The 14,594-nt window shown below is 35.9% G+C and overlaps 1 protein-coding gene across 2 annotated transcripts in view; it reads right to left on the bottom strand.

Moving 5' to 3' along the window:
* LOC144716141 (SNARE-like superfamily protein) overlaps positions 1 to 1,990 on the bottom strand; it is a 34,521-nt gene extending 32,531 nt beyond the window's left edge. For both annotated transcript variants that reach the window (XM_078591199.1, XM_078591198.1), the window contains exon 1: positions 1,832 to 1,990. In XM_078591199.1, coding sequence (XP_078447325.1) covers positions 1,832 to 1,989 — 158 coding nt within the window. In that variant the 5' untranslated portion in view covers position 1,990. The remainder of the gene's footprint in view (positions 1 to 1,831) is intronic.
* Positions 1,991 to 14,594: the final 12,604 nt, after the last annotated feature.

The raw sequence follows: 14,594 nt of genomic DNA, 5'->3' as shown, positions 1-14,594 counted from the left end.
CGGTTGGTCAACAACCTTCTGTTTTCCTTATTCATTTAAGTCTTCCATTGTGTAAGTGGAGATAATTCTATGGTTCCCCTTTGGTCTTTATGGTTGAAGTCAATCAAACGTTTGGATGATCCTCGAACGAATGTCCATGCCGTCGTAGATCTGTGTTGGTTGTTGCTGAATTCAAGAATTTTTCACGGTCGCGGAAGCGGCTATGGTGGCTCTGATACCAGTGATATCGATCCGAAGAATCTTGTATGAAATGAGATCAAATATCTATTCCATAGAATGCAGAATCTCGCAGTATCGATCTATCAATGTTGATAACAGGTTCATTGATACAGGTCGCTTCTTTTCCAAGAATTACCAGAGAAGGAAAAGAAGGCTCGTCCAATAAGAAGACTTGGAAGATATATAAAGGGGGAAGCCAAGGGAGGGGCATCGAAGTTTAAGTTTTCAAGAATCAGTTGCAGACTGCAAATAGAGGCTGCGATCCAGAGAAGAGAGCTCGTCTTCCAGAATTCTCGTCCAATTTCCTAGTCATCTCCACTGCATTTTCCCCCACTCGTCTCTTCCTCGCTGTTGTATGCATTGTTCTCTCGTGACAATACCCTGTATGAGTAACGTGTGACGATTTCTAATCATTTCCCTATAGAATATTAGTGATCTTCTTCAACATCCACATCATTCATCCACAGATCAGAAAGAAGAATTTTGTAGATAAGAGAGGCCAAACGAGATGAATGCGGAAAGAGTCAATGGAGATCCCCCCGGAGTTCTCCCCATCTAGATCGCATGCCCAATCCTGCCCCCAGCCCTCAGTCTGCTCTTGCAATAATTCTTGAAAAAACAAGTTTTCTTGTTCTTTTACGTTTCCTTTTATTTATACCCATTCCTGCATGTGTTCATTCAACGTGGGTTCTTCTCACACATGTCTTCGCTTCTTCCTTTGGCAATGCTTGGAGAAGAATTGCTGTGTATCATACCGCCATTTTTTATCTTTAGCTTCTTCTTTCCTCAATCTATACAGCTATCATTTACTTTATTCCCCTCAAAATCTCTCCATTGATAGGGACCTCCATCAGGGTCTCTTCAGAATCTGCCAAATGACATCTGTCTCTAGTTAAACTTTTTCTCGGAACTTATTGAGGTGATTCCAGCAGCCCACATGATATGAAAAAGGAAAAAAGTGAAAGTGCTACTAATGACGATGCTCTTATAAACACACGGTATATAAGTGTAAAAGTAATTTGTGTTTTTAAAGACCTCTTCAAGACTTAGTCCTAATGACAGAAGTGTCAATATTATCGTGCAGTTGTAGGATCATCAGGAACAATTCTCAAAGCCCATGCTGAAGGATCATCGGGACATCACAATCGAAAATCTTCATCCAAGATACGAGCAAATCATAAATATTAGACGCATTCAACTTGAGCGCATTCCAAGATGGACTAATAGGATTTTGAATAAATTGGTAGTCCGAGAGCTGATCTTTCCAGTGATAGGAAAAAATTGAATCAAATATCCTGCTCATGCGCATATCGTCCCTAACACTGTCAGTTGTTCCTTTATTGCCGTCAATTCGAACCCTATCTGTACAATGAACACCAAAGGCAGATTAACACAGCGATTCAGTAAGATTTCACGCCCAAAACCACATCAAAGGCTCAGCAAACGCCCATTTTCCGTCTCCAAATTCAATCAGCACATAATCGAAGCATAACCCGACGACGAACAACACAGAATTTAACCGAAAGACCTTTTAAAATTCACCGATCGTCCGATCTACGGCAACATTGTTGGAAATTGAAGATTGAATACAGGGAAATAAGACTGAGGTTACCTTTCAATCAGGATGTTGCCATCAGAATTGGTGAAGAGAACAGCGAGTAGCATTTTCTCTGCAATCTTCGCTCTATCTCGAGATTTGCGTTCTTTGCAGATCAAATTTAAAGTGTAAACTAATTGAATATATTTTGATCGATTGGCCCAGCCCAGCATAGGCCATAAACAGTTACACGTTGTATAAATAATAACTTATTTATCGTCTTATTATCGTCTTATTATAATAAGACGATAAATAAGTTCAATAGCCTAGAAAAAATTAATTACTTCGTCATTATGATCAAATAAGTGATTGCCTTTTCAGGTATTAAAGTCAGGTTTTTTAACGTTCTTAACTAAAAATCATTGATTGGCTTCACCTTTTGGGATACTTTTGTGATAAATACTATATGTTCATGGATAAGTGTATTGCTCAATGATCAAATAAGTGATCGGTTCTTAACGTAATTAGTGGAATATTTGTCAGATTATTTTATGAAAATGATTGATTGCAATGGCATTTTTTAGGGAAAGGAGGAGGTTTTGGGTAGTTATGTGGCTAATACTATATGTTCTTGGATAAATGTATTTTTCAGAGATCAAATAAGTGTTTCCTTTTCAAATAATTAGTGGGATGTTTTCTAAATAGTGAATGAAATTACTGATTTCATTGGCCTTTGTCGAGAAAAAGGTGAATGTTTTTGGGTACTTATGTGATTAAGACTTTATGCTCATTGATGATTGCATTGTTCAATGAACAAATAAATGATTTTTTTTTCAGATGATTTGTGGCATATTTGTAACTTATTATAGTGAAATTATCGATTTAATTACCATTATTTGAGGGGAACAAGGGGTTAACTGCATATATTCATGGATAAATGGATTGCTCAATGATCAAAATATGAAATTGCCTTTTAAGTAACTACTAGCATGTTTTCAAGTTATTATAGAAACATTATTTTTGCATTGGCATTTTAACAAGGAATGTGAAGGGTTTTGGGTACTTATATGATTAATATTGTATGTTCATGGATAAACAGATGGAAATATATTTGGTCGACAAGACAATCACACATTCCATATCTCCTTCCATGCTCATTAATAGAACATATTCATTATAGTGCATGTGATGTTTATAATGAAGTCCATGAATACATGACCCGACTTAGTGAATTATGATGATATCATAGTATGTAGATCATTGGTCTTTAAGCATGTATTCAAAATATTCTTATTCAAAGTATACTCAAGAAGTACATCAAAGTATCCAGATATAATAACATTATCTAGCCTCACTCATATGATAAGTATGGTTGGACACGTAGCCATTAGCATGGAGACACTAAGGATAGATAGTGGGTGCCCTTAAGTGTGAAGAGTTCACTGAATTGATTCATATGAATCCTTAAATGGTGTTATACCAAAATGACAATAAAGCCGATTCACGTCATTGTTGTGTGAGTGTTATCTTAACTAGAGACACCAAAAATGTATTGTGGGCGGATAATTCTACTTTGACAATGACTTACGAGTCTCTAATCATGGGATTTTAAACAGTCTTAGATCGGATGCATTAAGAAGCTCATGAAGATGATTGAGTGGTCAAAATGGGATCGTACACCCTCAATATAAGAGGAAACAACTTACATAAGGCAATGTGATGAAGTTCTTGGCCGAGGTAGTAAAATATTAGAGATGAGTTTCCCGATGATTTCCGAATGCATCAATACTAACTCGGATAAGCGATTAGGGTTTGATAGTTGACCATACCCTAAGTCAACCTAGGAGCATCAAGTGTATGAGAGACTATATATATATGGTCACCAATGACAGACAAGTTCTATGAATGAGTAGATGCACACCCCTTTGTATCTTCTAGAGCACGAAGTGTAGCTAGGCAGCCAAAGGTGGAGACTTGACATATCGATTGGATTAAATTGAGGAGACATTAATTAATATACATGATGTTATAGTTAATTAATTTTTAAGGCCAATAAAGGTTATTAGGTCACTGGAGTCTATAACTAGACTAATACATGGGCGTAGAGGGTCACATGCAAATGGTCATTTGGACGTCAAAAGATGTACTTAAGTTGTGGTGGCTTTTATGAAAAGTACCCACTTAGTATAAATAGGGGAAGGTCCTGAATGAAAATCACCTGTGCTAGAATTGTTCTGGGTCCTTCTTCTTCTCCCTTCTCCCCACGACTCACGCTCCACTCCACTCCCGATGCAAACAAGATGGTGTAACGGCGTTGACAAAGGGTGAACATAGCTCATTAAAGTAAAGGAGAACATTTGACATGCCATGGACCATGTGTCTATTTCAATAGGTTGCGCACGTGAGCAACTCAACACAACTCACTCAGAGATCAAAGGAATCACAAATGTGATTTGTGTTGAGGTTATTTGTTATTTGTTTCATGTTTTAATGATGTCATTACGATTCCATCTAAGTCTTTCCTACAGATCGTGTTGAGTTCTTTATCCAAATGCATGCCTCTATAACCCAACATAAATGTTTTTTTTAATGAGTAACTATCTAGAAATAGTTAAAACTTCATCAAGCTCATCATGAGTGAAACATCATATTTTAGTTTTTCTTTCAAATTAAGCTCCACTACCCATAAAAAAATTAAATTTCGTTGTGATCACTATCTCAGTAGTGATGGCTTTTCAGGTAATTAATTGCCTGGTTTTTAAATTATTGTATGAAAATGATTTATTGCATTGACATTTGTGGAGGGGACGATGAAGGGTTTTGGCACTTATGTGTATTACATATATCATTGGATAAATGTGTTGTTTGATGATATAATTTCTAAGAAACATTAAAAGCGCGGTCAAGACCCTTTGAAAAATAAAATCAACTACCCGCAAACATTTTTATTCATTTGTCCTAATTTAGCATTTTGAAAATATGCTCAACTACCCAAAAATATTTTTATGAATTTGTCGTTGTGATCTAGTGAGTGTCTGCCTTTTAGGGGCCTGTTTTTCAAACTATTGTATGATAATTATTGATTGCATTGACATTTTTCAGGGCCATGGTGAAGAGTCTTAGGTTCTTATGAGATTAATAGTATCTAAAAATTGATATCTGTTTGTTTGATGATTTAACTATGAAGAAAGAATTAACATATAGTCAAACCCATTAATGAGTGTCTGCCATTTAAATAATATTTTAAGAGGAGAAATAAAATCAACACAACACATATATCTTAGCATCAGTGATTACGTTTTGCTTAAAAATTAGTGGAATGAGTGTTAATTTATTAACATGATAATAAATTGATTCTGTTGACGTTTGTTGAGAGGGAAGTGAAGGGTTTGAGTAATTGTGTGATTACTAGTTTATATTCGTGTATGAACATATTATTTAATGAATTAACTTATGAAGAGAAAATTCATTTTTAAGTAATATCTGAAGATAACATTCATTTTTTAAATGATAAAGAATGTGTCTCTGTGCACTTATTTAAGAGTAATTTCCTATTTTATTACTTTTTTTTTTGCTCCTCATGTTTGTGAGTGGGGTAGGGGTTGATTTAGATACTGGAAGCCCCCAAGACATAATTAACTAGATATATTGAACTTATTAAGAGGTAATATGTGTATTGGACTTGTTAATTACTGTATCTACTGGAATATTTAAGGTAGCCAAATACGTAAATAGTGGATACAGCTGCAATTTGAAACTTACGTGTGCATTAAGGAATATTAATAACATTGAAATTTTAAGATTCCTTAAAAAATAAAAGATTCAGAACATGTATGATTATTACCATATATTACAAGCATATACCATGAAGGAAATAAAGTAATACAAAATTTACCCGAATACAAATATAATGCATCTTTGATATTTTGTTTTCACAATATATAAAAACAAGAGATATAAAATTTAATGAAAGTTAAAAATAAAAAATGAAATACCAGATGAAGAAATCAATTGTCGAAATATAGGCATTGTCCCCATTGTCAAAGGTAAGGTTGTACCACAATTAAAGCTACACTTCTATCTCATACATTTCGCCTTCAACAAGTTAATAATGTTTAAGTTTTTACAGATCTATTTAGTGGAGGTATAAGGAAAGTAGAAAAAGGAATTTATAGCTGAAGTAGGCTATCTTTTTTTCAGGCCCTTTTTGAAATATGTCCATATGAATAATTGTCCCGAATGCCTGTGTACATGAAACAAATCCCAATCAATTGTTTTTAGTTGGATACTTTCACTAGATCACCACAAATATCAATTTTTTTATAAGGAACATATCAAAGACACATCTTCCTTGCAGCCATTATCACTAGTTTTACTAAATGATCATCCCACTATGGCCTTAAGTCCATGAATAAGGAATTAATACAAAACCCAAAAGCCAGTATCAGTATGTCTTAACAATAGAGAGCCAGCTCCTAGTTTTTTCCAATTAGACTTCCCCTTGCAATTTATGATGCTTTATTTATCTTTGGGATCACCAAGGCTTTCCCAGATGCTTCTATTCAGATGAGAACCTTCTGTATCATCATATCTCAAGCTACAAATGTTCAACTATTAATCTCTAATAAAATGTAAACAAAAACACAAACATGGAATATATCAATGATCTGACCAGAAAATTCCATCCAATCAAATTATTCAGTGATGTTTGTTAGGGAGAAGGGGAGGCAAACCCTAATGTTGTTAAACCACGAGTAAAAAACTATCATGACCTCAAAGTGGGAGTCATGAGTCATGTATTCTTTATCACACACTTATTATGAATTTTGTGTATGCATGTCTCCCTCTCTTTCGTCCTTAAAATGTGAGAAATTATAAGTTTTTTTCAACAAAACTCTATAATTTTGAGGTTGAATAATAAAAAAAACTCTAGAAAATGGTTAAAGAGACTATTGATAGTGTAAGCCCACTTATGATATAACCATTGATATAAAAGATATGTTATGTAATTGTACTACACTGAATTGATAGGGTAAACTTGTGAACACAAGTCAACTAATTATCTTCATCTTAGATGCATGCTCATATTTTGAAAACCATGATGCATTCAAGGAAGAGTTTAGGCAGAGTCTAACTCAATGAAAAATTCCAAGCCAATAATTATAATTTGTGTTATTTTATGTATAAGTTCAGTGTAATACAATTACATAACATATCTTTTATATCAGTGGTTATATCATAAGTGGGCTTACACACATTGTACTTTATATCAATGGTTATTATTGACGTTGTTTTTCCCATATGATGTGATTTTATAAGCTTTGGGATTAAGGCATCCCTCATAATGCGATGGTTGCATATAGGTGTAGAAACCATGTCAGTCACACAACTCTAATGGGTGGTTTTGTAATCTGACATACCCAAGAAGGCTGATAAAAGGATGGTTGTGATCCCTGGATTAGGCAGAGAGTGAGATCATCTAGGGCCTTGACTATGGGCATTGCCTTGTTAACTATGCAGGGGTACTGCTCATCGGCAACATCATCATGAATTCCCAAAATAATCTGTAACTTGACATTGTTGAGGAGGGACACATGATAAACCCAAAATGAGGCATGAAAGTATACATATTTTAAGGCTACTTTGGGATCATTTTATGTACATTATGTTCATTTTTATTTGGATTCCCATTTCATCCATTAAACAGAAACCTTGGTAAAAAAGTTTTTAATATAATGTTTACATATTTTACAAGACCAATTATTTCTTAGTAATAATGTGTTTAAAACATTATTAAATGTAATGAGTTTAATGGTCCCTCTAGTATGTCAGCTATATTTTGCAGGGATGAAGTCAAAGTTGAAGGAAGAAATTAAAGGAGGGATAAAAAAACTCATTTTATGAAATGCAGTAGTGTTCAAGCCATCCATAGGTGGGCGAGCACAGGGCGCTCAACCGCCCTTCAGCCAGCATGCGTCAGCACACCCAAGGATCAAGGACACCCAAGGCCAGCTCACGAAGCCCCATGTGTGGTCAATAGGGATCGCCTGTCCCGATACCGGTATCGGATTACGGTATCAGGACGGATGTTGTACTGGATACCGAAAATCAAATTTTTGGTATCTGTTTTACCCGATATCCGGATATTGGATAACGATATCGGATATCAGATAACGGATAATGATATCAGATATCGGTTGCTACAGTGTCGATATCCGATATCAGTATCCGTCTCGATGACGTCATCCGCCTCCGCCTCATGGGGAGGATGACGATATCGGATATTGGGGTTGGATATCGGATTTCGAGATCCAATGTGTCAAAATATATTTTAATCATCATTGTGCAGCAGTTAGAGAGGAACAACGTGGGTAAGAGGGTAACTAGAGAGCTTTTTTATTTATTTAGTGGCTCGTTTAATATATGCAGCTCAAACTTTTTTTTTCTTCCATATGGGATAAGAGGATTCGGAGTTTAACATCAAATCCTTTTATCCCATATGGAAGAAAATAGAATTTTGACCTGTATTTGTTGGATGAGTTATTAATATCTTAAGTATATTACATATATAACGGGCTTAAAATATAGTCATTATTTATTAAAATATTATTATATTATTTAATGTATTTTCAACCTCGGTTAATATATACAGTGAAAGATTTCTATTTTCTTCCATATGGGATAACAGGATTCGGAGTTTAATGTAAACTCCGAATCCTGTTATCCCATATGGAAGAAAATAGAAATCTTGCATTGTGTATATTAGCTGAGGTTCAAAATATATTAAAAGCATACGGCTTTGACGTACATAAATCATTGAAGGTGTCGATAAATATTAATTTTTTCTGTCGATACCGGATATCAATATCCGGATACCAGTTTTGATATCCAGATATCAAAATCTGATATCCGGTATCCAATATCCATCTCATCCTTACCCTTCTGATATCCGTCTTCGATATCCGTCTACACCTAGAGGACATATATCGTCCGATATCCTATATCAGACACCATCCTGGTTTTTTCTGGATATCAGATATCGGTTGCTCCATATGGGGCCACGCGCAATGATATCATGCGCATGCTGGGAAAAAATTCATTTAATTCATTGTCATTTCCCTTGGCATTTAAATAACAGTCATCTTTTTAGTGTTTTTCAATTTGTGACAGATACAACTTTTCTTCCAGCTCCACACCGGGTCAGGGCGACAAGAAACAAGAGAGATTGTCGCCCAACAGGCTGCAATCTTAAGAGAATTAGAAAGAAAATATGATCAGGCTTCGAGCCGACCCAGCCTGAAGTCCGTGTCATATATGGTTGATTTTAAGTTAGGCAATATAATCACAGATGCATGATCTTCCTAAAAAAGATCGGACGGCGAGAACCTATTCATTTTATTAAGTTTTCTTTCTTTCTTCTTTTTCTAGGCCTCTGATTGGCCATGTCTGCTGATGACGATGGCGGGGTCCTCTGAAAGACAAATACATAAAGGAGAAAAAGGTTGACTGGGCTGATGAGGGGGCACTGACGTGGCTTGTGGGCGCACCATAGCTAAAAGGTTTCCATGACAATAATTTAATCATAGCTGTTGGACTCCCTATGAAGGATATCGGACAATCAGGACGATTGAGACTCGCACGACGGGGGGAGACCAGTCAGGAGAGATGAGTGACACCTCTCTCATTGCTGGGAAAGCCTAGGATGACGCCATGGGAGTGCTAGAGATCCTTGGATTTGCGTTATCAATAGAGGAAGGCCGAAGGATACAAATATCGATGTTACGCACGAGCGACTGGCGCCCCCATTCTCCAACTGCCTGAATCATGGTGATTCAGGTGAGTTTTGTTGAACTCCATAGGTAGATTGCTACATTGCATTGTCATTTGCATCCTTGTATTTGGTTCAAATCAAAGACTGAATTGGTTTTTGATCTGGTTTCCAAGTTCGGCCTTTGTGACACATTTTCACAAACACCTTTTGGGAATCAGATATTTTGCACAGATTTTCCTCAATTTTACCTTATTAAAAAAATAAAATATATCTATTACATATATAAACTATGTAAACCATAGTATGCAATCATATGATACCCCCTAACTATATATTATTAAGTATAATTAATTAAATAGCTCTCTTACTTGTTCGATCTCTCTTTACCGTTATTATTTTTCCTTTTACGAAAGTTCTTCTTCTAAAATTAAACATAAATATATTCTCTCTTTTTCTCTTGATCTGAAATTTCAATCATATATAAATATTTCTTACCTCATTAATCTAATCATATTAAGTTTCCCATCATTACTATATCCATCTCTTATCTTATACATAACCTACTATTAATTAATTAAATAAATAACTCTCATATATTCTATTAAGAATACTATATTGTTTTTCTGTCTAGCTTAATAATATATATAACTCTAACACTGACTATCTTAATACATCCCTCTTCTATAGTACTATAAATAATTTATTTCGTCCACTTAATCACTACATCTAATATTTATAAATATATTAACTCTATTAATAATACAAATATTGTTTTTTGCAACCATAGAACCTCTCTTTTTTCTAATTCTCTACTCCCCTAGCTACCTCTTTCCAGAAATATTCATATTTTCACTATCTTTATTGTTATTATCATTTCTTCTAGTCAACATTTAACTAATCTATTTAATTGCCCTTATTATCATACTAAACTCTCCATTATCCTAACTAAATAATTAGATTCACTTCTAAAGGCCAGTCCTTGTGGAGACGACCTTACTCTCACTAGACCCATATGCGGGTGAGTTTACATAATTATAAATTTTATTTGATTTGCGAAAAGTAAATTACAACAACACTAAAATTAACATCGTAATTTGCTACTATCAAAGTGGACTGAGGCACTGACGACTAGTCAGTGATGTTGTCAACATAAACAACCATGAAGTCAATGCTAACCATAGGGGGATACCTGTCATCATCAACCACCAAAATGTCGATGATGTCGATGATGGACACCGACTGAGCCATTGACAACTAGTCAATTACATTGTCAACATAAATAGCCATGACGTCAATGTAAACCATAGGGGGATACCTATCATCATCAACCATCAAAATAATCGCCAGGTCGATGATGTTGACTGAAACATTGACAACTAGTCAATGTCATCATCAACATCAACAGCCATGAGGTCAATGTTAACCATGTAGGGGTACCCATCATCATCAACTACCAAAATAATCATCAACTCGACTGAGACTATGACAACTCTTCAATGTCATCGTCAATAGCAACAGCCATGAAGCCAATGTTACCCATGCTTGTACCCATCATCGTCAACATCATCATTAGCTACCAAAATCATCGTCAACTCGACAACGGCAGTTGGCATTGCCTCTCCTTATTTAAAACGACCCCTCAACATCACTGTCCTTGTCAATGCCAACTGCCTATCTCATCAGCATCATATTAAACAATAACGGTGATGACAATGATGACTGTATCAATGATGATGAAGATGACAGTGCTCATGAGGATGATGACGATGTCAATGTTGATGATGAAGATGAAGATGCTGATGACGAGGATGAGGATGAGGTTGAGGATGCCGCTGATGAAGGTGACAATGGCGATGATGAAGATGCCGATGATGATGATGACGAGGATGAGGATGAGGATGAGGACGACGACAATAATGATGATGAAGGTGACGATGACAACGATGATGATGATGACAACAAAGATAAAAGATGAAATATGAGTATGATGTTCTAGTTGTTGTTGATGATGAGGATAATGATGATGCAATGGATATGATGAATATGAAGAAGATGATGACGATGACGACAACTACGATGAGGATGATGATGATGACGATGCAATGAATATGATAATATAAAGAAGAGAGTGATGATGACAACAATGCAATGACTGTGATGAATATGAATATGATGACGGCGACAATGCAATGGGTATGATGAATATCAATATGCTTATGACGACAATGGATATGAAGATGATCACAATGACGACGATGATGACAATGAAGATGCTGCTGCTGCTGCTGATGATGATGATGATGACAACCGTGATAACAATATTGATGACGACGACAATGATGCTATTGATGATGACAACAATGGCGATGACGATGATACTATCGATGATGATGATGATGACGACCATGATGATTACGATGATACTACCTATTACGATGACGACGACCATGGAGATGACAATGATACTACCAATGACGACAATGATGATGACAATGACAGTGATAATGATCATGAGAGTGATGATGACAGTGATGATGACTGAAAGGATGATGATGACGATGACAACATTATAATGATAATGATGATACTATCTATGACGATGATGACGACCATGACGATGATGATGATACTACCAATGATGATGATGATGCCAATGACGGTGATGAAGATCATGATAGTGATGATGATAGTGAAAATGAGTGAAAGGATGATGATGCCGATGACAATAGTATGATGATGATGATACTACCGATGATGATGGTGATGACGACCATGGAGATGACGATGATACTATCAACGATGAGGATGATGGCAGTGACGGTGACGGCAATCATGATAGTGATGATGCCAGTGACGATGACTGAAAGGATGATGATGACGATGAAAATAGTAGTGCAATGACGGTGATACTACCTATGACGATGATGACGACCATGGAGATGATGATGATACTACCAATAAAGACGATGATGACTATGACGGTGATGACGATCATGATAGTGATGATGACAATGATGACGACTGAAAGGATGATGATAAGGATGAGAGTAGTATGATGATGACGATGATACTATCTATGAGGATGATGACGACCATGAATATGACAATGATACTACCAATGATGATGACAATGACGGTGACGACTGATAATCTCAATTTTAGGGTTAAAATTCGTCTTTGGTGATTGAGATTATTCAATAACAATATATTTAACCGTACTTAAAAAATACTTAGTTAGTGATGAGTACGGATCATCTCCACAGGGAACGATGATTAAGGAATTACTTTTTTATACTAGTGATGATGGACGAGAGGATCGACGAAAGCAAGATTTGAGGACGTGAGTTTGTGATATCGATAAAAGATACGTAATTATAAAGTAGTTTAACTTAAAGAAAAGAGTAAGTGATTGCGATGGATATGACGATGAACGACGGTATGAATGAGGATAGTGGTTGGATGCGGAGTGGTACGATGGCAATGATGGAGAGATGAGAGAATGGGGACGTAAGTGAAGTGATAAATGAAACGTTGATAAAAAACTATAACTATGATAACAATGATGTTGGGAGAGAAACAACGTAAGGCAAAGACACTTACCTTAGATCCTTACGTTCTGCCAGGATCACGGCGATTTGCGAGTGCCGGTAAGCTCCCCTCTTCTCTTTTGTCTCTTCCCACACACCCAAGACACCAAGAACAATATTGACGGATCTCAAAACTCACTCTCTTTCAATCAGCTCTATTTATAGATCAGAAGGTATGGATAGAAAGAGGTGGGGAAGATCAAAAGTTATGGCTGTTGGAAGTTGAAGCAATCCTAGCCTTTAATTTCTTCTCTCTCCTCATCAATGTCATCGGTTTCGTGCCTGTTAAGAAGTCAAAGCACTTGGTATTCTGTGGCTTTTCGTATTCGGTGGCTTTTCGTATTCCATGGTTTTTTGCATTCCATGGCTTTTCGTATTCCGTGGCTTTTTGTATTCCATGGCTTTTCGCATTCCCTGCCACATGCAAATGACAAAAGGACAAAAAAACAAAAGAAAAATCTCTTTCTCAACGCTGACGTGGGCGACGCATCAGGGCGTCATCACCCTGTGCCAAAAAAAACCAAAATACTTAAAATTTCATATTCAATAAAATAAAGCAAAAAATTACGTATAAATATATATTTTGACTCAGAAAATTCATATCTTTCCAAATTTAACATCAAATAATTCCAGAAAAATCATATTCTATCTTAAAAGTTATATTCTTTTAGAATATATTGTTAGAAAGATCCTAAAAAATACAGAAAATTCAGAAATTTATTCTAAAAATAGATTTAATCATTTTAAGCTTGATAACATGCAAATATGAGTGATTTAATGCATAAAAACACGTAAATATGATAATATACGACACTAGAAATGCATGTTATCAACGACGATCATGATAGTGATGATGGCAGTGATGATGACTGAACGGATGATGATGCCGATGACAGTAGTACGATGATGACGATGATACTATCTATGACAATGATGACGACCATGAACATGACGATAATACTACCAATGATGATGATGATGACAATGGCAGTGATGATGACCATGATAGTGATGATGCCAGTGATGATGACTGAAACGATGATGATGACGATGCCAATAGTATGAAGATGACGATGATACTAACTATGACGATGATGATGACGATGCCAATAGTATGACGATGATGATGATACTAACTATGAAGATGATGATGATGATGCCAATAGTATGAAGATGACGATGATACTAACTATGATGATGATGATGACGATGCCAATAGTATGAAGATGACGATGATACTAACTATGACGATGATGATGACGATGCCAATAGTATGAAGATGACGATGATGACGACCATGACGATGAGGATGATACTACCAATGATGACGATGATACTATGACGATGATGAAGATGACGGTGAGGACGCTCATGAAAGTGATGATGGCTGAAAGGATGATGATGACGATGACAATAGCATGACGATGACGATGGCGGTTGACAGTTGACGAGGGGTGTGAGAGACAGCTAAGCGACCTCT

This window comes from Wolffia australiana, chromosome 20, assembly GCF_029677425.1.
Source record: "Wolffia australiana isolate 7733 chromosome 20, ASM2967742v1".
Classification (NCBI taxonomy): domain Eukaryota; kingdom Viridiplantae; phylum Streptophyta; class Magnoliopsida; order Alismatales; family Araceae; genus Wolffia; species Wolffia australiana.
This window is presented reverse-complemented; position numbering and strand designations above follow the sequence as displayed.